Source organism: Lepidochelys olivacea, assembly GCF_965140295.1.
Source record: "Lepidochelys olivacea isolate rLepOli2 genome assembly, chromosome: 6".
Classification (NCBI taxonomy): domain Eukaryota; kingdom Metazoa; phylum Chordata; order Testudines; family Cheloniidae; genus Lepidochelys; species Lepidochelys olivacea.
The window spans coordinates 69,207,388-69,232,146 of NC_140416.1; the positions used below are offsets into that span (position 1 = coordinate 69,207,388).

Genomic DNA, 24,759 nt, shown 5'->3' on the forward strand with positions numbered 1-24,759 from the left:
AGTCTAATAAAACAGGTAGGTATTCCCAATGCTTTCAGGTCTTACATCCTAATGCCACATCATTGTCTTCCCTTATGACTATCTTTCAGCCTCCTTACTTTGCTATTATCTGGTTAGAATTTTATTCTGTTGTGCCCTGCAGGGAAAAATGCCATTCACAGATCTGTAGCTGTCATGAATGGCTTCCCTCTTCCTTGTCATAAATGTGGCGGTTACTGAGGCATAGGTCATCCCCAGAATCATGCGGAGTGCGGCTCCTATTCTGTAGGACACCATCCACAGCCCACGTTAATTGCCCTTCAATGTTACACTGGAACTGGAAATAGGTGCAAAATCTGCATATATTTCCCTTGTTTGTGCAATCATGAGGCAAGTGAATTAGGTATTCTCCCCTGTTTGAGAAAATCCTGGCTGACGCGACAGGCAGTTCCCTTCGGCGATCTAGGGCAGCGTGTGTCGTTTTAATTCGAGGATAAACGCCAAACCAATCTGGAGACAGATGTGCAGAGGGGCTTGTCTGATAACATCAGTGAAACATGCTCAGGCGTTAGTCCCATCCCCACTGAACTGGAAAGCCCTGTGTTTAGCAGCGAGTCTCGTCTTCAGGTGATACTGGATGATCAAAGCCAATCGCAGCTGGAGGCTGGCGGGTACTCTCGCCACCAGCTGCTGCGCACCCTTTTGGCGACTCGCACCGTGCTGCACCTTAGCGAGGCCTGGAGGGGGCAGGAGGAGGCGAGCTGGGGGCGTGAAGGCTGGCAGCCCCCGTGGGGAGCTCCCTCACCCACCCCCGACTGCCTGGGCTCAGAAGGGCCGGCAGCAGTCCCCGCTGCCCGGCCCCGCGCTGGGGGCATGGCAGGGCCATCCCAGCCGCGGGGGCCAGGCGGGGCCGGCGCAGGGGGCGGGAGGCAGCGGGTCCCCGGGCGCCGCGGACAGGCGGGGAAAGGAGCCTCTGGAGGCAGCGGCGCGGGGCAGGGGCTGGCGCCGGGCCGAGGGAGGGGACCCGCGGCGGTGCGGGGAGGCCCAGGCGAGCGGGGCCGGGTGGCTGTGCAGGGACGCGCTGCGGGTCATACCTGGGCGAGCAGGTCCCCTGCTCCCGGCGCCTCCCCTCCGCCCGCTCCTCGGCGGCCGCCGGCTCCTCCTGCGCCTGCGGGGCCGGCGCTCCCTCCATGGCCTCGCCTCCGCGCCCCGCGGCGGCGGCTCGCCCGGGCTCGCTGCAGGCTCCGGCCGCCGAGGGAAAGGAGCTGTCCGGCGCCCGGCGGTGCTGAACGCCCGCCCCCCGCGGGCGGGGCGCCTGCGCAAGCGCAGAGGGCGCGGGGCGGGGCGGGGGAGGGGCCCGAGCCGCGTGCGTAGCCCAATAGCGGCGCCGGGCTGAGAGCGGGGCGGGGCCACGACCAGTCTCGAGGCTGGCCCCGAGAGGCGGGGGAGGGAGCCCTGGGAAGCACCAGCGGCTGGTACCAGGTGTCCTGGCAGCACAGGAGCGGGGGAGCGAGCCCTGGCGTGGAGACCTTCCCTTGCCCCAGCTGGTAAGTGGCCTGCTCCAGGGGCGGGCAGCACCCCCCTCGAGGAGAGCCTGACCTTCCCCGGAGCCGCGCTGCTCCCCCGCGCACACACGTTAGCCCCAGTGGAGCAACGCTGCTTCCTCCCGTCTGAGTGCAGCTGGCCCCGGCCCTCGGACACGGCCTGCTGCTGCCACGCTGGTATGAGCGCTACCCGGTTCCTAAAGACAGCGGGCCTGTGTTTTACAGGGATTTTAGCAAGGGGGTGTGCATAACTGCCCGGCTCTGGGAGATAGATGGCCAGGGCACTTAAGGGAGAGGTCACCTGGGACCAGTGTGACTCTACTTTTTAAACAATTACTGAACTGGATTCATAAGAATAACTTGTATTACAAAGAATATGAACACCCGGACTGTTTTTCTTTTCCAAAAGTGCATCGCTAGGTATGCCTAGTTATGGGTAGAAAAGACTTAATTACATTGTATTGCATGGTGTCAGATGGGTGCCACTGACTACAGTTTGGGCAGAGAACAGGAAAACTTCACTGGGTAACAATGGAAGACTAATTTGCAGCAGCTCACTCCAGAACTTTTTTCTTGATAATGGCCATGGCCTTGCTTGTGATTTTCACCATGGCAGTGACCTTGACCTTTTTTGTGACAGTGAGCACAGCCATGATTACAGCATCCTCCTGGCTTTACTTTCTATGAAAAAGCCAAAGCAAAAAGGATGAGTATTACTGTGCTAAGTATCCTGGCAACTCCCACTAATCCTCAAGCTGCTTAGAGTAAGCCCTTCCTGCTTTAATGCTCTAGATTTTTTAGAAGGTGTAAAAAGCATACATCTTTCCTTGATGGGAGATGAAGTGCTTTTATAATCCAGTGGTAGTGGAGTCCCAAGGATAGGATATGGAGACTACCAATGTCTCTAATATTCCCTGACCAGGTTGAGATGTACTGGCTGCACAGTGGGGAAGGAGTCCCCTTTACTGAGTATCAGCTATGAAAATGTTTCTCTGCTACAGTTAAGCAAGGGGCTTGCTCATTAGGATTGAATAAATTGCAATTATTAGCTCTAGAATAGCTTATGTGGCCTACCTAGAAAAAAATAAAACTTAATGTCTACTGAATAGATTGGACAGGATTTATTTGATGGTAAAGTCTCTGCTTATTGTTTCCTTTCCTTTTCCCTGCCTCTTGGTACTTGATGGAATCCTCAGACCCTATTATAAATATGCTGCTACTTTTATAGCTAGCAATTTCATATAGGATATAATCTGTTACCGTGGCTTTACTTTTATCGGTCAGGTTAGTGACATTGTAACTAGAAGAGTTTCATCTACTCCTTATTCTTTGCTCTTGATTTGTGCAATGTAGCTTGGGCAATACAATCTCAGATGTAGTACCTATTTGAGAAGAAGTAAGGTCTTGTGGTTAAGCAGTAGGTTGGGATTCAGAAGATCTAGGCTCAATTCCCAGCTATGCCACAGACCGCCTGTCACTTAGTCACTGAGGGCTTGTCTATACTGGCACTTTACAGTGCTGCAATTTTCTCGCTCAGGGGTATGAAAAAACCCTCCACGAGGGGCACAGCTACCAGGGTTGGTAGCTGCACCCCTCGTAGAGATGGGTTTTTTAAGAGTGCTTGGGAGAGCTCTCTCCCAGAGCTCTGCCGCGACTACACCCAGTGTAGACTAGCCCTTAGTCTCTCGGGGAACTGAGGCACAATCTGTATTAGGTGACATGTTGGAGGGACACAAAGAGGGGCACCAGCTGAAGGTGTTTAAAAGTTAAAAAGTGACCCTCCACGTGACCTGCACATTAAGGACAGCTACATTATTTAGTTACATCTGTTCCATTCATGACTGGAGATCATTTTTAAGTCTTCTGAAGGTGGAGAATGAGTTCAGGATGATATAGGTACAGTGAGAAGGATTCTTATACATTTACAGTACTCTGGAAACATAATGCTTCCAGAGTACTGCAAATGACTCCAAGATCTCTTTCTTGATGGGTAACAGCACCATCATTTTGTATGTATTGTTGGGATTATATTTTGCAGTCTGTTTTGGACTTAACTATCTTGAGTAATTTTGTATCATCTGCAAACTTTGCCACCTCACTGTTTACCCCTTTTTGCAGATCATTTATGAACATGTTGAACAGCACTGATCCCAGACCAGTACAGACCCCTGGGGACACCTCTACTTACTTCTCTCCTGGACCATTTATTGAATTCCTATTCTTTGTTTCCTGTCTTAACTGGAGTACCTGGGAATGCTTTCAGGATCATCTAATGATCCTTAATTTAATGACAAACCTTTTGTTATCTTAATCACCCTGCCTCTGTTTATAAACAGGTTTCAGAGTAACAGCCGTGTTAGTCTGTATTTGCAAAAAGATGGGCTATCACCAGCAGGAGAGTGAATTTGTGTAGGGGGGTGGAGGGTGAGGAAACCTGGATTTGTGCTGGAAATGGCCCACCTGATGATCACTTTAGATAAGCTATTACCAGCAGGACAGTGGGGTGGGAATAGGTATTGTTTCATATTCTCTGTGTATATATAAAGCCTGCTGCAGTTTCCACGATATGCATCTGAGGAAGTGAGCTGTAGCTCACGAAAGCTTATGCTCTAATAAATTGGTTAGTCTCTAAGGTGCCACAAGTACTCCTTTTCTTTTTGTTTATAAACAAACTCCCTGCCCCAAAGGCAGAAGTTGCTAGCAGCAGCTGGGCCCTTGCCCCCATGTAGGCAATTGGGGAGGGGCATGCGGCCCTTGCCTCCCCTCCCCCTGCGCGTCTCCCCCTTCTTCCCATCCTTTGGCAGTCTTGTCTATTTAGGCCCTATCTACACTGGCAAGTTTCTGTGCAGTGAAGCAGCTTTCTGCGCTGTAACTCCCGCGGTGTGTACACTGCCAAGCCACTTTGTGTAGACACTGCGCAGTTGTAGTGCTCTAAAAAAACCCACCTTGACGAGAGGCGTACAGCTTTCTGCGCCAGGGCTACAGCGCTGTGGTGTCAGTGTAGACAACGTCGCGGTTACAGCGCTGCGACTGGCCTCCGGGACATGTCCCACAATGCCTGTTCTCGCCTCTCTGGTCATCAGTTTGAACACTACTTCCCTGCCCTCAGGTGACCAACCGTCATCCCCACCCCATACATTCCTTTGCAAATTTGAAAGTCCCCTTCCTGTTTGCTTGGTGATGTGTGCAGTGGTCTCAGTGCATCTTTCCAGGTGGCCACGCCTGCTCCATGCACCAGGCGATCCCTGCTGGACCTCATCGGTATTTGGGGAGAGGAAGCTGTGCAGTCACAGCTGAACTCCGGCCATCGGAATTATGATACCTACGGACAGATTTCACAAGGCATGACAGAAAGGGGCCAAGACTGCAGTGCAGGGTCAAAGTGAAGGAGCTGCGGAATGCCTGCCCCAAGGCATGGGAGACAAACCGCCGCTCCGGTGCTGCGCCCACGAGCTGCCGGTTTTACAAAGAGCTGGACGCGATACTCGGTGGCGACCCCACCTCCACTGCGAAGTCCCCTGTGGATACTTCATTGGCTCACGTGCCAGTTGAGAGTGGATCGAACCAGGAGGAGGCAATATTGGATGAAGAGGGGGAGGGGGAACCAGAGGCAGAGGATGAGTCAGAGGCTGGAGATGCATGCAGTCAGGAGCTCTTTTCTACCCCGGAGGAGCCTAGCCAGTCACAGCAGTCAGATCTTGGCGAAGTGCAAACAGGAGAGGAGGCTCCTGGTAAGTGAATCTGATTTTGGAAATTGCTGAAGCGATTTGTTGGGGGCAGGAGGGTGCAGAAATCAGGCTTGTCTCCCACCGCATGCCCTATTCTGAGCGGCAAAACAGACTGTTGATAGACTCCCTCACTTCACAGGAAACTCTCATGGAGATACTGGGCAATTCACTGCCACAGGTTCCTTGGTAGAGCTGCTTTGTTTCTTGCCCCATTAACGGTAACTTTCCTGCGTGACTGTGCCATCACACAGGCAAGCCGCGTAGGGGCAAGGGCGGAAGCTGCAGGCTTGGAGAAGACCCTCCCTTGATTCCCTGCTCACCCTCAGCAGCGAGATATCTTCCATAATGATCACATCCTGTGGAAAGTGTGGGGACAGGAATGATTATCAAGCCCCCCATACAGTGCGAGCTGATCCATGTGCCCAGTGTACAGCAGGGTCCGGGAAGAGTGATTCACCCTGCTCCTGTGGCTATTCACCATTTTGGGGGTCTTGTGTGCTTGCCTGGGGTCAGCCAGTCAGTGACAGGTGTGAGAGTACTGGCTGTGTTGCACTGAATGAGTGTTGTCTGTGTTGCAAAGAATACTGCTTCTGTATAATGTTGCATTTAAACTTCAGAGATGACACTGGGAGGCCAGCCTCCCTTATTGGCGGCAGAACGGCTGCACAGAATTAGAAAGCGGCCACAAAGAACTAAGGAGGACTTTCTCCGTGAGGTTATGATGCATTCTGCTGCTGAGAAGCAGGAACTGAAGGAGTGATGGGATAGCGAGAAGAGGGACCGAAAGGAGAATGTGGCACACCAGAAAGAAGCCATGGAGTGGCTCTTAAACGTTATGGAGTGCCAAGTGGGCATGCTCCAGGCAATATTAGCTCTTCAAACCGAGCAGCTCCATGCCCGCCCTCCCCTGCAGCCGCTGTCACAGAACTCTTTCCCATGCGCTCCACACACACCAACACACTCTTATCAACCTCCTGGCTCCACTCTCTACCCGCAGCATTCCACTCCTCTCTCTTCATAGTCCAGCACTGTGGACTCCCACTAGCCACTGCACTCAACACCCATCCCTCTGCAGTTTGGCCCTGCTGAAGTACAGCACCCATTGCATTGTACTCTAAAGGGAAGGTTGGGTATGATCCCTGGACCTACACAAATCTGTAGCTATCCTGGGACCCCTCCTCCTCTTGAGACGTTCCCTTCCCCCTTCCTGCTGATGATTTTTTTCATTTGACTCTCTCCTCCGGTTGTTGTCTTTTAATAAAAGAATTGTGTTGGTTTGAAAGCAATCTTTATTCTATTAAATGAAAGCAAAAAGAGCACTACAAAGCAACATACAATTATGTTAAGGCCCCTTCTTACATCATGTGCACCAATCACCTCCTAGCGTTACAAGCACTGCAATCCCGAGCATAGCAACAAATATTAGTGACTTTCAGCCTCAAATTGCTGCCTTAAGGCATCCCTGATCCTTATGTTCCCACACTGTGCCCCTTTAGTAGCCCTGGTATCTGGCTGTTCAAACTCAGCATCCAGGCACTGAGCCTCTGCCATCCAGCCCTGAGTGAAGCTTTCACCCTTCACTTCACAAATATTATGGAGTGTACAGCACGCAGCTATAAGCACAGGAATATTGTCGTCGGCAAAGTCCAGCTTCCCATACAGGCAATCGCCAGCGGGCTTTTAAATGGCCAAATGCACACTCAACAGTCATTCTGCACTTGCTCAGCCTGTTGTTGAACCACTCCTTCCTGCTGTCAAGTTGCCCCATGTATGGCTTCATAAGCCACTGCATTAAGGCATAGGCAGGGTCTTTCAGGATCACAATGAGCATTTCAACTTCCCCTACAGTCATCTTCTGGTCTGGGCAGAAAGTCCCTGCTTGCAGCTTCTTGAACAGGCCAGTGTTCCGAAAGATGCGTGCGTCATGCACCTTTCCGGACCAGCCTGCTTTAACGTCCGTGAAACATCCACGGTGATCCACAAGTGCCTGGAGAACCATTGAGAAATACTCCTTGTGATTAATGCACTTGGTGGTTAGGTGGTCTGGTGCCAGAATTGAAATGTGAGTACATCAATCTCTTGCCCCTCCGCAGATGGGGAAGCCCATTTGTGCAAAGCCATCCCCAGTGTCATGCACGTTGCCCAGAGTCACGGTCTTTCGGAGCAGGATAAGATTAATGGCCCTGCACACTTCCATCAACATGAGTCCAACGGTCAACTTTCCCACTCCGAACTGGTTAGCGACTGATTGGTAGCAGTCTGGAGTAGCCAGCTTCCACAATGACAGGGCAGCTCTCATTCTTGTGTCCTTGCACCGCAGGGCTGCGGCAAGCTCATCACACAGTCCCATGAATGTGGCTTTCCTCATGCAAAAGTTCTGCAGCCACTGCTCATCATCCCAGACGTGTATCATGATGTGATGCCACCACTCAGTGCTTGTTTGCCGAGCCCAAAAGTGGCGTTGCACTGTAGTCAGCACCTCCGTGAAAGCCACAAGCAATCTCGTGTCGTTATCTACCACGCATGGCGAGATTAACGTTGCACTCCTCTTGACTTTGTAGTTTAAGGAATAACTCCACATGTTGGTCAGAACGAGCAGCATACTGGTCAGCAGTTCGGGATCCATTCCTGTAGCCAGAAAGAGGCAGGGCAGGGTGCACAGTACACAAACCCACAAGCCATTGAAAGATGGCACCATATGCAGATGGAAGCACAGGGTTTGCTGGGATGCGAAGCAATACATGGGGACTGGATGCAGGATACCCCGTGACCCCTCTGCATTCCCACAAGTCTTAGTGGCAAAAGAGAAAGAGCTGCTCTGTGGGATAGCTGCCCAGAGTGCACCGCTCCAAATAGCGCTGGAAGTGTGAACACGCTATTCCGCAGGCAGTGTAAACACACAACAGCGGTTTTCCTTCTGCGCCCTCTGAGCAGTGCTGTAACTGCCGGCACTGTAACTATGCCAATGTAGATGTGCCCTTAGACTGTAAGCTCTTTGACCAGGGGTGTTTGTTTGTACACTACCTAGCACAATGGGGCCCTGATCTCAGTTGGGGCATATAGACATTACCATATTACTACTACTACTACCTATTTCATATGTATATCAAAGTCCCTTTTAAAGCCGTTATGACACACCCAATGCTGGAGCAGTTCTGTGTGAAGTTACACATTGTCCTTCCTTTGCTCTTTGCCTTTGAGGTAGTTGGCTGTGTGCCACGGGATCACAGCCAAACCACACATCCAAGGTTTATCAGTAAATTAGACAGGTCCAGCTGTTCTCTGTTGTCCTTCTCACCTGAAGGAAGGTGTTAAGCACTGAGGGTGGAAAGAGAAAGGAAGAAAAAGAATAAAAGTGAAAGGAAAGATAGCTAAAATAGAGATACAAGGTAAGGCAAGGAAAGAGAAGAGAGACACATGGAGAAGTGGAAAGGGCAAGAGAGAGTAAGGAACAGTAAGGGAAAAATACAGATGAGAAAGGAGAGAAGAGAAATAAGAGGGGTGTATGGGATGAAGAGCGGATAAGGGAGATGAAAGAGGCTGAGATGTAAGGGAGTGATTTAAATACACTCATGGGTGGTGGGTGGAGCCCCCTCTGGGGAGGCTAGCCCCCAGCTCTGCCCCTTCTGTCCACACCCTCCCCATGGCTGGAGCCCTGAGACTCCTTGCGCCTTCCCCCTCCCCGGCCAGAGCCAAAAGCCGCCCTCCCAGAAGAGCCCCGGGCTGGCCGAAGCCCTGAGGCCCCTCCTCCGCCTGCCTGGAGGAATCCCGGCCCGCCGCAGCCCGGAACGTCCTCCCCACACCTGGAGGAGCTCCAGCCGGGCCGGTCGAAGCCTCAAGCCTCTCCACCCCCGGCCCGGAGGAGCCCCGCCTGGGCTGGCCGAAGCCATGAGCCGAGCCTCCTCCCGCCTGGAGGAGCCCTGGACAGGTTGGCCAAAGCCGCACCGTGCCTCCTCTCCCCGGACCCAACCTGCCCACAGCCCAGGGGAAAAGCGTCTGTAGAAGAGGCTTTTGATATGCCCCATGCAGGTTCCGGGGTGGCTGAGGAGGGCCGTATGTGCTGCGTTAGCCGCCCCGGAACCTGCATGGCGCATAATAAAAGCAAAAACTTTGCCGCCGCAACTGGGGGTCTGGCGGCCGTGGCAGCGCCGCCCCTGGCCTGTTATACCCGTTGTCCTTGAATATCCTGTATCTGGAAAAAAGGCTTTTTATCCTCCAGGAGGAGTCCGATTGCACAATACTTCCCCCTTCTCCTTTGGATCCACATGGCCTGGCTGGCAGGGGCAGGACCTAGGGAATGCTGAGTGAATTGCATTACAAAGCCCAGTCATTAGGAATGTACTTATTTACTGCCAAATAATGAGTTTTCTTACTTGTGGCATTTTGGCTGTGAAAAAGAAAAGAAAAATAACTTTGCATTTGAGCTTTGAAACAGTATTTGATGTGGACATATAATATTCTTTCCAAGTCTTTCCATATTTTCCTACCTCCTCTCTCGCCTCCACTACCACCATCACCACATGCAGGTGCCTTTTACAAATAAGCAACCTGGCAGGTTTCCTTTTCCTACCTCAAGAGCTAGAGTTTACTGTGAGAGAAGTAAACACTACATTCCATGCTCATTTCTCTTCATGAAAAGAATCTCTAAGATTCCTGGTTAGAAAGTCCTGAAGCATCAAGGGCTCCATTCTGCTCCTACTGAAGTGAGTTTCAAAGTTTCCATTGTCCTCAATGGTACAGGATCAAGCTCCGAATGTTTGCTGATTCTTTAGGGAGGTGTAAGGAACACTGTTTTCCTTTTTTGTTTGCAGTGTTGTAGCTGTGTTGGTCCTAGGATTTTAGGGAGACAAGGTAGATGAGGTAATATCTTTTATTGGACCAACTTCTGTTGGTGGCCTGAAGAAGAGCTCTATGTAGCTCGAAAGCTTGTCTCTTTCACCAACAAGTTGGTCCAATAAAATCCACCTTGCCTCTCTAGTGTTTTCCTTGGCATCTGTATGGTGGATCAGGTCTACTGAAGGAAATCTCTTCTCATGTTTTCTTAACATATCTAGTTCACTTCAATGCAGCTCTGCACTTTTCAGTATGAATCATCTCAGAACATCCCATCTTAGTTTGTGTCTACATTCAGCACAGTTTATTTTAGTTCACTTCAAATCCACTGATCTTCTGCCCAACCCAGGATAGCTCATTTCATAATGTCCTGGCTCAGATTAGCACAACTCAGCAAAGTATATTCCAGTTAAAATTGGCTCAGCAAAACACATTCAACACGAGAGCAGGATACATACTCCAGCCTGGCTCATCAAAGCTCAGACTGGTTCAGTTTAGCACTTTCCTAATTCATCTCTGTAGCTCTGCACATACCATTTTGGATCATATATTTTCCGTTCTTCTATAATATATATTTAATCTGGCTCATGATTTCTCAGCTCAATTCTTCTTTGCCTGGTTTGGAGAGTAAGAAAAGAAAGACACATTTTCTGCTTGGTGTGTGGGGATTTGGCTGGGTGACTCCTGGGAGTCACCTAATTAAATTGCTGCACTTTGCACTGAAAATTTATCCTTAATGTAAGCGGGGGAATAGTCCCGCTATTGTGGGGAACTTTCCTGGCTTCTGCACTACCCCGGTGAAGTGGGCTAGCAAAATGATCTGAGTCCTCGCTCCCACTTCCTTTACCCAGTGTCCTCCCTGCCCTTGAGGACTCCCCTTCCACTCTCCTGTCTGGCAGAGTCCTCGTAACCCCAACAAGGCTGGGCCCAGGATTCCTGGGGGGTTCGACACCCAACCCTGCTGTGGTCACCTAGGACAGGGGCTAGGGTGTCCCCACTCCACGGTACTCTCTCTGCACTGGGCACTTTTCTGACCCACTGATCATTACATACAATTTGAAGAATACAAGTTATTTAATCAACAATTAATTTTTAAAAGAATAAGGAAAAATGGGAAAGGTTAAAGGAAACACATCACCCCGCTCTGTGGCAGGGAACATCACAAACAGTGTCTCTGGAACGTCCGGGCAGTTCACAGTCTGTTCCTTGTAAGTCCCAGGCCACCTTCTCAGGCCCTGGCTTTGCTGCAGGGATCCTGTGGGTTGGACACTCGCTCTGGTGGTGGCCACACGCTCTCAGGCTGTAGGTGGCAGGGCCCTTCTTCCCAGCGTTGCCCCCGCCCTGTCAGGATTACCAATCCCCCTCCAAGCCTGGCCTGCAGAGCCTCCTGGCTGAGGCGTCTCCCTGTGCTGGGCCCACTGGCCAGGGTCCCCCTCGCTCTCCCCAGCGGCTCACGACACCTGGCCCCGGACTGCTCCAGCCCCAGCTCCACTCTGCCTCAGCGCGGCTGCTGCTCTGCCTCCAGCTCCCTGGGCTGCTTCTCTGGCCCCTCTGGCTCTGGCCCAGCTCTGCCCCCAGGACAGGTCTGCTCCGCAGGCTGCTTCTGTGACTCTGCTCCCAGCACTGACCTGCTCCCTGGGCTGCTCTCTGGCCCCTCTGGCTCTGGCCCAGCTCTGCCCCCAGGACAGGTCTGCTCCGCAGGCTGCTTCTGTGACTCTGCTCCCAGCACTGACCTGCTCCCTGGGCTGCTCTCTGGCCCCTCTGGCTCTGGCCCAGCTCTGCCCCCAGGACAGGTCTGCTCCGCAGGCTGCTTCTGTGACTCTGCTCCCAGCACTGACCTGCTCCCTGGGCTGCTCTCTGGCCCCTCTGGCTCTGGCCCAGCTCTGCTCCCAGGACAGGTCTGCTCCGCAGGCTGCTTCTGTGACTCTGCTCCCAGCACTGACCTGCTTCGTGGGCTGCTCTCTGGCCCCTCTGGCTCTGGCCCAGCTCTGCTCCCAGGACAGGTCTGCTCCGCAGGCTGCTTCTGTGACTCTGCTCCCAGCACTGACCTGCTCCCTGGGCTGCTCTCTGGCCCCTCTGGCTCTGGCCCAGCTCTGCTCCCAGGACAGGTCTGCTCCGCAGGCTGCTTCTGTGACTCTGCTCCCAGCACTGACCTGCTTCGTGGGCTGCTCTTCTGGCCCCTCTGGCTCTGGCCCAGCTCTGCCCCCAGGACAGGTCTGCTCCGCAGGCTGCTTCTGTGACTCTGCTCCCAGCACTGACCTGCTCCCTGGGCTGCTCTCTGGCCCCTCTGGCTCTGGCCCAGCTCTGCTCCCAGGACAGGTCTGCTCCGCAGGCTGCTTCTGTGACTCTGCTCCCAGCACTGACCTGCTTCGTGGGCTGCTCTTCTGGCCCCTCTGGCTCTGGCCCAGCTCTGCCCCCAGGACAGGTCTGCTCCGCAGGCTGCTTCTGTGACTCTGCTCCCAGCACTGACCTGCTCCCTGGGCTGCTCTCTGGCCCCTCTGGCTCTGGCCCAGCTCTGCTCCCAGGACAGGTCTGCTCCGCAGGCTGCTTCTGTGACTCTGCTCCCAGCACTGACCTGCTTCGTGGGCTGCTCTCTGGCCCCTCTGGCTCTGGCCCAGCTCTGCTCCCAGGACAGGTCTGCTCCGCAGGCTGCTTCTGTGACTCTGCTCCCAGCACTGACCTGCTCCCTGGGCTGCTCTCTGGCCCCTCTGGCTCTGGCCCAGCTCTGCTCCCAGGACAGGTCTGCTCCGCAGGCTGCTTCTGTGACTCTGCTCCCAGCACTGACCTGCTTCGTGGGCTGCTCTTCTGGCCCCTCTGGCTCTGGCCCAGCTCTGCCCCCAGGACAGGTCTGCTCCGCAGGCTGCTTCTGTGACTCTGCTCCCAGCACTGACCTGCTCCCTGGGCTGCTCTCTGGCCCCTCTGGCTCTGGCCCAGCTCTGCTCCCAGGACAGGTCTGCTCCGCAGGCTGCTTCTGTGACTCTGCTCCCAGCACTGACCTGCTTCGTGGGCTGCTCTCTGGCCCCTCTGGCTCTGGCCCAGCTCTGCTCCCAGGACAGGTCTGCTCCGCAGGCTGCTTCTGTGACTCTGCTCCCAGCACTGACCTGCTCCCTGGGCTGCTCTCTGGCCCCTCTGGCTCTGGCCCAGCTCTGCTCCCAGGACAGGTCTGCTCCGCAGGCTGCTTCTGTGACTCTGCTCCCAGCACTGACCTGCTTCGTGGGCTGCTCTTCTGGCCCCTCTGGCTCTGGCCCAGCTCTGCCCCCAGGACAGGTCTGCTCCGCAGGCTGCTTCTGTGACTCTGCTCCCAGCACTGACCTGCTCCCTGGGCTGCTCTCTGGCCCCTCTGGCTCTGGCCCAGCTCTGCTCCCAGGACAGGTCTGCTCCGCAGGCTGCTTCTGTGACTCTGCTCCCAGCACTGACCTGCTTCGTGGGCTGCTCTCTGGCCCCTCTGGCTCTGGCCCAGCTCTGCTCCCAGGACAGGTCTGCTCCGCAGGCTGCTTCTGTGACTCTGCTCCCAGCACTGACCTGCTCCCTGGGCTGCTCTCTGGCCCCTCTGGCTCTGGCCCAGCTCTGCTCCCAGGACAGGTCTGCTCCGCAGGCTGCTTCTGTGACTCTGCTCCCAGCACTGACCTGCTTCGTGGGCTGCTCTTCTGGCCCCTCTGGCTCTGGCCCAGCTCTGCCCCCAGGACAGGTCTGCTCCGCAGGCTGCTTCTGTGACTCTGCTCCCAGCACTGACCTGCTCCCTGGGCTGCTCTCTGGCCCCTCTGGCTCTGGCCCAGCTCTGCTCCCAGGACAGGTCTGCTCCGCAGGCTGCTTCTGTGACTCTGCTCCCAGCACTGACCTGCTTCGTGGGCTGCTCTCTGGCCCCTCTGGCTCTGGCCCAGCTCTGCTCCCAGGACAGGTCTGCTCCGCAGGCTGCTTCTGTGACTCTGCTCCCAGCACTGACCTGCTCCCTGGGCTGCTCTCTGGCCCCTCTGGCTCTGGCCCAGCTCTGCTCCCAGGACAGGTCTGCTCCGCAGGCTGCTTCTGTGACTCTGCTCCCAGCACTGACCTGCTCCCTGGGCTGCTCTCTGGCCCCTCTGGCTCTGGTTGCTGCAGCTCTGCTCCCAGGATAGGTCTGCTCTCTCTGGGCTGTGCCTCTGGCTTTGGGGATGCAGCTCTGCTCCCAGGACAGGGTCTGCTCTCTCTGGGCTGCTTTTCTGGTTCCTCTGGATCTGGCCCAGCTCTGCTCCCCAGCTCAGCTTGGGCCCCTGCTTTCTCCTTAGCTCGGCCCCACTCTGTCTGACCTAGGCATTTCCAGCTCACACAGAGGATGGGACCTCCCTGACCTCCTGACCCCCCGATTAGCCTGTCCACCCTGTCATTCAGGCTGACATGGAGTATTGGCCTCTCCCCATTGCTCCTTGGGACTGGCAGTCTCAGGGTCCTGATTCCCCATCAACCCTTCCTCCTTTTAGTATGGGGAGCTAGCAACTAAAACACCCCTACTGAATGCTAGTAACGGGGCAACAGTCCCCTTACATTAAGTGTCAGGCACTTGAGAAGAAAATCTGAACAGAGCCAGAAAAGAAATCCAGGCCTTGGACAAAACCTAGCAACAGCCTCTAACAAGACCAGGCTGTCCCGGACACCAGGTAACAGGATTGTTGAAGAAAGTTGGCAAGGCACCAAAGTCTGCATGTGTATGTCCAGGAAGACCTCGCGGTGTTTGTGCTGTGTGCCCCAAGGTCCTTATGAGGTTGTCAAAAACAAAGAAGCATGTTAGCAGAGCTTATGGCGGTTCCATGTGTGCTAAATGTGTCCGTGACAGAATCAAACGAACTTTCCTTATTGAGGAGCAGAAGATTGTTGTGAAAGTGTTGAAGGCACAAGCACAGAGTCAGAAATCTAAGTGAATCTCTTTGTACTGTCTGCCTAATAAATAAAAATTCCATTTAAAAAAAAAACATTAAAAAAACAAAAACAGCACCCCTACCCCGGGCACGTGCACCCCTCCCCGCTAAATGATATATGACCAGACAGGCACATACACACAGAGACACACCAATTTGGATAAATACCCACAAAGCTGTATATGAATATAGATTCACATATTTTAAAGTCCGAAGGAACCATTATGATAATCTCATCTGACCCTCTGTATAACCCTGAGCATTGTATTTCACCCAGTAATTTCATCAAGTCCAATAACTGGCACTGATAGACAAATATACACAGAGAAGTGCCTATCCTAATACGGAGGCAAACTGGAGTACAAATCCCCACGCACAGGCATGCATGACATGCAAAGACAGACAAAGCCATGCTGACACACAAAATCAAACAGAGCTATATATGCAGACACAAAAAGCTCAATGCCAGCTCCAGGATGGAGCCAGTGACTAGAGGTGGGCAAAAGTCTTTAGCGCCAAACTTTTTTTTGGCATCAGTGAAATGTTTCACAAATTCATGTCAGTTTTGCCAAATTGTTTCAGACAAAAAGATTCTGAAAAAAAGTCAGTGTTTCATTTTGACATTTTCAGAATGAAATGTTGAAATTTTTTTGTTCCAAACAACTTTTATTGAAAGATTTCCTTTAATAAAAAGCAATCAAAACATTTTAAAAATGCTTGAAATAAAAAATATTTTGCTTCAGGCTGAACAAATCATTTTGGTTTTAACTTTTCGATATGCCAAGGACTTTGTAAAAAGTGTTGAGGGGTTCATGCTAAATGAATTTATTTTTGGATTTTTCAGAATTGCCAGACAACCAAAAAAAAATCCATTATTTGCCAAGTTCTACCAGTGTTACAATCATGTATCCTTTGCCTTAATAAACTCTTTCTTGCCCCAGCCCACTCAGTTCAGGTCTGTACTAGAAAATATTGCTGATACAGTAATGTTGGTTAGGGGTGTGATTTTTTTAAATGACATATCTATACCAGCAAAAGCCCTAGTGTAGATGCAGTTATACTGGCATAGCTTATTTTTGCTTAAGGGGCTGGTATAAGCTACACTCATAAAAGCACTTCTTTGTTGGTATAAGCTGCATCTACACTTGGAGGGTTTGATGGTACAGCTTTACCAGCATAACTAAACTGGCAACCTTTCCCAATGTAGATCTGAAGTGACACTATTCATATTTGGCTACCTGACCCTGAGGAACAGTCCCTGCATGGCTGCAGATGTGTGAGCTCATTACATAATCTACGCTTCACCTCCTCTGCACGAGGCTCATTTTACTGCAGTACCATTCACCCTTTGCAACTTCAGAGGTGTTGAATATACACATGGTAATGCATTGCAGTCATAGCTTGAACACCAGGAGCTGAATCAGACTCATTCATACGAAGAGCCACCTTCATAAAGGTGAACACATGCCAAACATTTCAGAGCTGGGTGTCTGAAGAGCCTAGATCTTATTGTTTAATCTCCTAAATAGACGTGTTCTGTTTTTCAAGTTGCTGAGTATCTTCAGCTCTCATTGATGGGTGCACAGCATATTCAATTGCTTGGATATGCACAGATGCACATTCTTATCAGAGGCTCACGCTGTCTACTTATAGCATGGTTTAAAGCAATATTGCTGTTTTTCAGATTTGTTTTTCTGGTTTGTAGGAGCATGTGCTCTATTGATAATTCACACTCAGTCATATAAACATAGAAAGATTCAGATTTCTTGGTATTTTCTCTTAGATTTCTATGTTATAAATATACACACATGCATATACGCAGTGATTTACACACAGATGATTACTTAAAGATGATTACTTACCTGAACAAGAAGAGGGCAAGATGTATTTATGTATGTATTTACATACATTTATATACATGCACAGTTCTGCACAGCCCACCACACCCATTAAAGGTGTTTCTGCAAAAGGTGAGCTTACCAGAATAAGATATTGATGAAAGGTGGAAAGACACACAAGTGCATTACTATGATTTAGGAGAGAGAAAGCAGATTTCTAGAACCAAAGGGGTGCTGTAGAACAGAAGGAACACACAATTAGAACACGCTGCCAGGAAAACTGGATAATTCTCCATTACTTTCCAGAAGGTGACTGGCGGAAGCGGCTGGTGAAAGTGGCGAGCAGTCGGCCCGCGGGAGGCGGTGAGCTGGCGGGGCAGTGAGGAACAGTGCCTGGCGGGGTGGCCAGCGAGAGCAAGTGCTCAGATGGTGGAGCAAGCCAGGAGCCCCCTTCGTTGGGTGGGAGGTGAACTCACACAGATGCACCTCTGAATCCTGGATCCTCACTGACCAAGGACAACCACCGTGAGTGGGGTACGGTGAGGGAGCAGAGGGGGGGCACTGTACAGGAACTTTTGATTGTAGAACTCAGGATCATGAGGTAGAAGACTCTGCCCCATGCGCTCTGGGGTGGACATCCTGCTCACAGTTTTATGTTTATGAATCCTGCTTGCAGCATTTTCCCTAATTAATGTCGGGTGGCTTCTCTCCTTTCATTAAAGTTTATTTTCTACACTCAGACTCTGTGCTTGTGAGAGGGGAAGTATTGCCTCTCAGAGGCGCCCAGGGGTGGTGTGTCATTTTCCCAGGTTACGGGGTGGGGGCTTAGGCTGGTTTTGTGTTATATTGTTGAAAAGGAAGCCCTAGATATTGAACTCGGCCCTGGCTGCTGCTCGCTCCACCTGGCAGAAGGGTTACAATTATAGCTATTAAGGTCTCAACAAATACTACATGGGTTTTTGAAACCCTTAACTAACACTTCCAGTTGTAGATTGTCTAGTTTTTTTTTACATGGGTTGTAAATATTATAGATTCATTTCAAGGTATTATTATTCTGCAAAGGAATCTCAACAGTTGTACTCAAAATGTAAGTTCTGTACGACTATTTCAATGTAACGAAGACCTTTCTTTATAAATATACAGACACCTCCTCCTCATATTATGTCTCTGTCACATCTGATTACATCGTGTTCCGGAAATAAGTCTTCTCACTAACCATGTGTCTTAAGCACATATCGCATCAGGTTTGTTTTCCATTTCAAAAACAGTTTTCTTTAATTTCTGGCCATGTGTTATTAAACTATGTGTATTCCAGCAAAAAATTGTTAGAACTACGTTGTTTAAACTACATAGTACCTTCATTTAAAATTGAATGAATGTGGTCTAGCAAGAGATTGTCTATATGTAAATACTTTTCTGCCACGTTGTAATTTTGATCCTTTCAGCCTTCTTCTGTGTCTATAAAATGCAATTAATCACTTCTTTCATAAATGCTATAAATTTCTTTGCCTATAAGCAGTACATTGTCTTCTATTCCCCTTATATTATCTTCCCTGCCTTGAACTGTGTTTTGTTGTACCAGTAGCTATTTTTCCTTACTGGTGTTTTCCTCCTTCTCCACTTTCTACTGTGAATGTCTTTTGGTATCTTCTGCATAGGATATTTGAGGGATAGTTTTAATTTTCTGTATCTCTCTAGCTCATTCTAGTGCCACACAGCCTTTGTATGCCACGCTTGTTTTTCCCCACAATGGCTGCATGTTAGTTCCATTCTTTCCATAGGAGAGTTCTCCTCTATGTTTACCTCACCTTATTTTCCCCTTACAGACAGCCACCAAATGTCCAAACCTTTGACGTTTATAGTATCTCTCAGAGGCTGGGATATATGGCTTAACCCAGAAGAATTGATATCCTTCCCTTCTTCTGAGACAGAAGGCATTCTATATATTGCCCTCCTCCAGAGAGCTCCTCCCAACTGCCTGGAAGAGAGGGGAGCCCTGCCTTACCTTGCACTATGGGGCTCCTGATCCCAGATCCTTAAAGGAATAGTGTTTTGCCACCGCGCCCTCCCCCCATCCCCAAACCAATTCCTGATTCCCTAGGACTGTGTCCTCTCTTCAGTTACCAGGCCATCTTCTGGGACTTTGTTTATTCCAACACCTGGAATGGGGTCTTCCGGCTCTCTTTAATCTTAAAGGGCCAGTACACCCCCATTATGGGTACTATGGGGATAATGTATTCAAAATAAAGAAAAGGAGTACTTGTGGCACCTTAGAGACTAACCAATTTATTTGAGCATGAGCTTTCGTGAGCTACAGCTCACTTCATCGGATGCATCCGATGAAGTGAGGTGTAGCTCACGAAAGCTCATGCTCAAATAAATTGGTTAGTCTCTAAGGTGCCACAAGTACTCCTTTTCTTTTCGCGAATACAGACTAACACGGCTGTTACTCTGAAACCTGTATTCAAAATGGCTTTCTTTGAAAAAGGCAGCTAAAGAAACAGTCCATAACCATTTTATTAGAGCATAAGTTTTTTTGTGTCTAAACAGCTGTCAGTTCTGAGGTTATCTGCAGTGGTGGTGTAGTCGCGGTGGTCCCAGGATATTAGAGAGACAAGGTGTGTGAGGTAACTTTGTGGGGCCCATTTCTGTGAAGAAGAGCTCTGAGTAAGCTCAAAAGCTTGTCTCTTTCACGAGTAGAAGTTAGCCCAATAATATATATTACTTCACCCACCTCATCTGTTCTGCAGTCAGTGTCATGAACAAGGAGTAACCACAGAGGCTGGGGATAGCATGCAACGGCCGGGAGACGTGTGGCTATGTAGTTGGTGGGCAAAACCTAAACCAAACTCAGTCATGATACTCCCACAAAAGCAAACAGGAGATGCCTTTCTATCAACACCCGCCTGCCTGCCCCTGCTCCTCTTAAGTCTGCTCAGAAAACTCACTCCCCTAAATCTAAATAATTTTCTACTGTTACCCATAGGCTAGCAAGGTGTCCTGCCTTCTGTAAAGAGGAGGAACAGCCTGACTGTTCTGCATCTGCCACTGTCAATATGTCTTAACACGGTGGCAACTATCCAAAAAAGCAGCCACTCCTCGCCGCCCCCATGTCCTACTAAGCACATGGTGATGTCACTCTCTAGTCTGCTAACACTGATTGATGCAAAGGCCCCATAATCTAATAAATGTCACATTGCTCACCTGATCCCTAGTGTCTGTATGTCTATTGTCCATTACTCACTTCTCACTCACAACTCACCTCCCAAAGGATTGTCTAGCTGCCTGTCTCTGGCTGGTTGAAGGTTGGATGCAGTTGGCTGTCCAGTCCTATCCACAACCCCCTCCTCCTCACTCACCTCAGTTATTGGTTGCATAAGCTCTTCTATGTCAGTCTCCGTGGACAAGGGTATTCCACCTCCTGTGGTTGTATCTGAGGTTTCAACAGAAGTCTCTGCAGCATCCTGAAAGCTGAAAATGGGGAGGAGTAAAATAATAGGAATTTATTATAAAAATAAGTAACACAAGGGATGCCATACTGATTGGAATGGGGGCAATGAGGGGGAGAGAGTTTGTAGGACCAATGCTGCATAATTCCAGGGTCAGTGCCACATACTTGTTTTCAATGCAGCACATTAGGACAAATGGCCTTGCTTGCTTTATGGGGGTGTTGTGAGATTTATTCTTTCATTTTGTAAAGCATGTTGAAGAGGAAAAGAGCTAAATATTAGTATTATCTAGAACTGGGTAAGAAATATTTTTTCTTGGTTGCATGTGAATTTGCCAAGTTACTAGTTACTGCCAAGTCTCATAGGGTAAAGCTCACTCAAAATCCTTCCAACGTATTACAGCCAGGCTTGGCTGTGACCTTCCGTTCACGAGACAAGCCACTTTAGCTTGCTCCCTCAATGGAAAAGATCCATGGTATCTCCTTATGCCCCCAGTTATACTCCCCCAAAACCATTGTATTTACTCAGAAACAGAATGGCCCCTGGCTGGTTATTTTTTTCCTACGTGCCTCTTTCTTGTGGATTTCGCAGTTTGCAGATAGGCCTCTGTCTTGAAGCAGACAATGCACAAATGACCAGCCAGAGAGAAATAAGCGTCTCTTCCTCCTATCTGATAGGAGCATATTTATCACCTTCTGGTGACCTACCTTAACTCACATACCTTAAGAACATAATTTTAAGTACAGAGGCATAATTTCTTAAATATCATCTGTGCTTATGCTTCACAGTGATTATAATAACCAGTAAGCTGTAAGGTTCTTCGTAGAGATCTCAAACAGCACCCTTAGATACACTTAGAATGCATACATCTGACCCAAAGGATTCCTGTAGACCCCCATGCACCTCCGGGGCCCTCTGCCAGTTGGCACCAAGAGGTTCCTGTGTTACAGGGGTGCAGAAAGATTAGGGTGCAGGGTGCTTGGGGTGCACTTGTAGAGCTGGGGGATGCAGGAAGTTTGAGGTACAGGGTAGTTGAGGTGCAGTGGCAGACCTGGGGGTGCTATGTATCCCTCACCTGAGCCCCCAACCTCACTTGTCTCCCCTGCCACCCATCCCCAGTTATCTCCCTCACAGTAGCCTCCCCCCCACCCCACAGTAGCCTCACCCACTACTCCATCCCCCTAACGCTCCTCCCCTCTCAGGAAGCTTTCACATCTCTAGTGTTTCTCCCAAAATACTTTGATTACAGTTCCCGCAAAATGAAACTGTCACCCGTGATTCACAAATTGCAGCAACCTCCATCCGCTCAGTCCCAAACTCCTTTTGTCTTAGATGGGGGCTTGTGATTAATTTATCCTTAGTTCTGTTAATTAAAGGGTGAGAACAGGGCCTGTGATTCATCCAGTCATTAGAACCTCTCAGTTTTACAGTACAAGGCAACTAAAGGAAACTGGGTGGGTTTTTTTGGAGGGGGAGGGGTAGTGTAATTCAGGAACATCTCAGTCAAAGAATCCCAAATTTGGATCGCTAATGCCTCTTTGCACCCCCATGAGGCACACCAAATGTCAAGCAATCAGGGTAACCATTCAGATTCTAGAACATTTACATGAGTTGAGCTTTAAAGCATATAAAATGGTGGGAATAGAAACCCTCTAGTTGTTTTTCTGTGAGTGAGACCATTTTGACTCACATTACGTCAACAGTCTGATCTCTAGCTCTGGGCAAAAAAAAGAAACCAAACCAAACCACACCACTGCCACAAAAAGCACCTAGAAACTTTTTCTAAAATGGCAATTTTTTTCAGAGATCATATCTCTGGAACTCCTGGCTCCAATAACCCCTATTTGGGTCACAAACTCTACCCTGCTTCTGCCTGAGACACCAAATTGTAAAGAAACAGGACTAAGTGCGTCGCTTTCAGAGGACTTAGAAATCCGTCAAGGTCCACCTTGAAACGGATGTCGTGACGCAATCTTAACTCGAGCAGCGCTGGGGCACCCCTATCATCCTGTCTCTCTTGGCTCATTGCGGAGCTTCCACCTAGAATCTTCCCCAGCCCCCATCCAGCCCGGCTTCCTGGTACAAATTTAAAAAAACCCAGCACACAGATTATCACAGACTCAGATTTAGACTGTCAGAAAGATAAAGCCCAACTGCTCAAGCCCATCTCTCTTTCATAATGGAACTACTGGTTTGGGGGCGTGTTACAAAGAGGTCACGCAGCTGTGTGGTATACGTTTCTTGCATGAAAGAAGGCTTATAAATCATCTCTTCCCTTCCCCAGGAGGATAGCTCCTTGAAAAAAAAAACTCAACTCTGTAGCCACTGGGGTAAAGAATGGCTCTGACAGATAGGACTAGAGCCCAGACCTAGCTGTTGTTACAGGGAACTGGTCTGCAACAAGTGTTTTGTAGTCTGTCTTCCTCCCGCCGTCACCTTTATAGACAACATCAGATATCATTACACTAGGGAGAGGCTCAGGGTCGGCTTTAGGGGTAGGCCACCCGGGCGACTGCCCAGGGCACTGTGCAGCAGTGCAGAGATGCACACTGTTGGCTGACAGGGGAGTGCAGCAAACTCACAGAGCTGATGCGTGGAGGGGCACCCAGCTTTCTGCCTGCTTCCTTCCAGCAGAGGAATGGGGGGGAAACTGTGACCCACAGATACTTCTCGCCCCCCAACGTTCCTCTGCACTCCCGCCTAAGAGGCTGTGAGTGGGGGAGCAAGGAGCAACACCAAGTGCTCCATGCATCTAGGTCACTTTCCCCACCTGGCCTGTGCTGTGAAGCGAGCATCAGGAGCTGCTGAGCTCCTGCCCTCCCCTTACATAGACTAGATGGGGGGAGCGAGCAGCAGTGTCAGCTGCTCCGTGCACCCAGGTCAGTTGTCCTACGTAGGCGCTGATGAGGAGTGCAGGAGTTAGGGGCACAGGAGGGAGGTGCAAGGGTTAGGGGTGAAGGGGACACAGTGCAGCACAAAGTAAGGGTGGCAATACACGATACACCATGCCACCCGTACTTCTCCGCTGCTGCTGGCGGCAGCACTGCCTTCAGAGCTAGGCATGCAGCCAGCACCTGCCACTCTCCAGCCACCCAGCCAGTGCTTAATTTGCGCCGGGGCTTGCTGGAGCTGAGCCCCAACACCTTGTTCAATAAAATTAAGCACTGGGGGGAGGCAGTGGGGCCCTGAGTGGGTGGGAAGCCTGGGGAGCAGGTGGGGGCCAGGGGTGATGGAGAGCTGGGGGTGGGGCATGGGCAATGGGGGCTGGAACGCCAAAATACAAGTGTGCCCTGGGCACCATTTTCCCTAGGGCCAACCCTGGAGGGGCTCCCCTGCACCCTCTAAACTGCAGAGTAAACAGGTATGCAGATTAGTCAGTGGCCTTTTAGGAGCTGTATTGCTGTCAGAGATTTCCTATTCCTTTACCTCCCTCTGGTGGTTAGAGTATGTCAGTGCTGCTGAGCTACTCAGGAAAATAACTGGAAGCTCTATCTCCACGACCTTGTCTACACTAGGTAAAAAATCATAGTAATTCACGTTCCAGCAGTGGAACAAATTGAGGAAGCTTTAGCACAGATAAGGCACAGGCATTTTTACTACCATGTCATCTAATTCTCTTCAAATGTGGCAAAATGTAGACCCATAAGACCTGTTCCAAAAGGGGGATCCAGATTGAAGTGTTACCAATAGCGTTTGTACCTGGATAAAACATGGATATTGCTGCCTTGTCATATGAGGATGAGAACACATATTTTAATCCCATCACATGACTTAAATGGGATCCACACACATGTAGCAAAGTTATTTCTCTCCCAGAATGACTTCACTCTAAGCAGAGGTTCAGTATTCCTGGAACTGAAGCTTGCAGATTGCAATGCATTGAAACCATTTGGAACCTTCATTCAAATCCTTTATGAACAGAGTTTTGCTACAGCAGAGTTCAAATGGGTTCCGCTGAGTGTGTATATATATATTTGCAATCTAGTTGCAGTAGGTAATGCCAGGTTGTGTGTTTGTGAGGCGTGGCTCTTATGGGCAGAGTTGAATTGACATTTTCTGTGATATCATCTGTTAACTGGCACCCCTATTGGTGTCATCAGTGAATAGTGGATTTTGCACTGTGTCTTGAGAGGACACGATATACCCATCTGGACTGAAGAGCTGTCTTGTTTCAAGGTTAAATGTTCCAACTAAATATTATTACTATGAGAAGTGTTTGTTCCTGGTTCACTGTGTCCACACTGAGCAGCTTGCATTGTGTAAACCAGTCCAGCATGTCCACGCCTGCAGTCCCTCCAACCATTGTGGAACTAGTGCTTTGTGTGTCTTCTGAGACAGATATCTGTCAATCTAGATAGCTACCTATAAAGGTACTAGTGGTAGTGGGGGTCCCTCAGTTGCAGGCAAGCAGTGCTTCACAGCTACAGCCTTCACACACTAGGTGTTACCTTCCTGTAGGCCAGACCGTCCCTTGCTGGAGCACAGGTGGAGGGAACACA

The 24,759-nt window shown here is 50.3% G+C and overlaps 2 protein-coding genes across 4 annotated transcripts in view; one reads left to right on the forward strand and one right to left on the reverse strand.

Moving 5' to 3' along the window:
- The window catches only part of DISP2 (dispatched RND transporter family member 2), a 38,105-nt gene extending 36,920 nt beyond the window's left edge, over nt 1-1,185 (reverse strand). For both annotated transcript variants that reach the window (XM_084630646.1, XM_084630645.1), the window contains exon 1: nt 1,074-1,185. In XM_084630646.1, the coding sequence (XP_084486772.1) occupies nt 1,074-1,171 (98 nt within the window). In that variant the 5' untranslated portion in view covers nt 1,172-1,185. The remainder of the gene's footprint in view (nt 1-1,073) is intronic.
- Nucleotides 1,186-1,418: 233 nt separating this feature from the next.
- CCDC9B (coiled-coil domain containing 9B) overlaps nt 1,419-24,759 on the forward strand; it is a 152,571-nt gene continuing 129,230 nt past the window's right edge. The window contains exons 1-3 of one of the 2 annotated variants that reach the window (XM_084630649.1): nt 1,419-1,526; nt 17,118-17,345; nt 17,955-18,055. In XM_084630649.1, coding sequence (XP_084486775.1) covers nt 18,029-18,055 — 27 coding nt within the window. In that variant the 5' untranslated portion in view covers nt 1,419-1,526; nt 17,118-17,345; nt 17,955-18,028. The remainder of the gene's footprint in view (nt 1,527-17,117; nt 17,346-17,954; nt 18,056-24,759) is intronic. The other variant, XM_084630651.1, reaches the window with a different exon arrangement.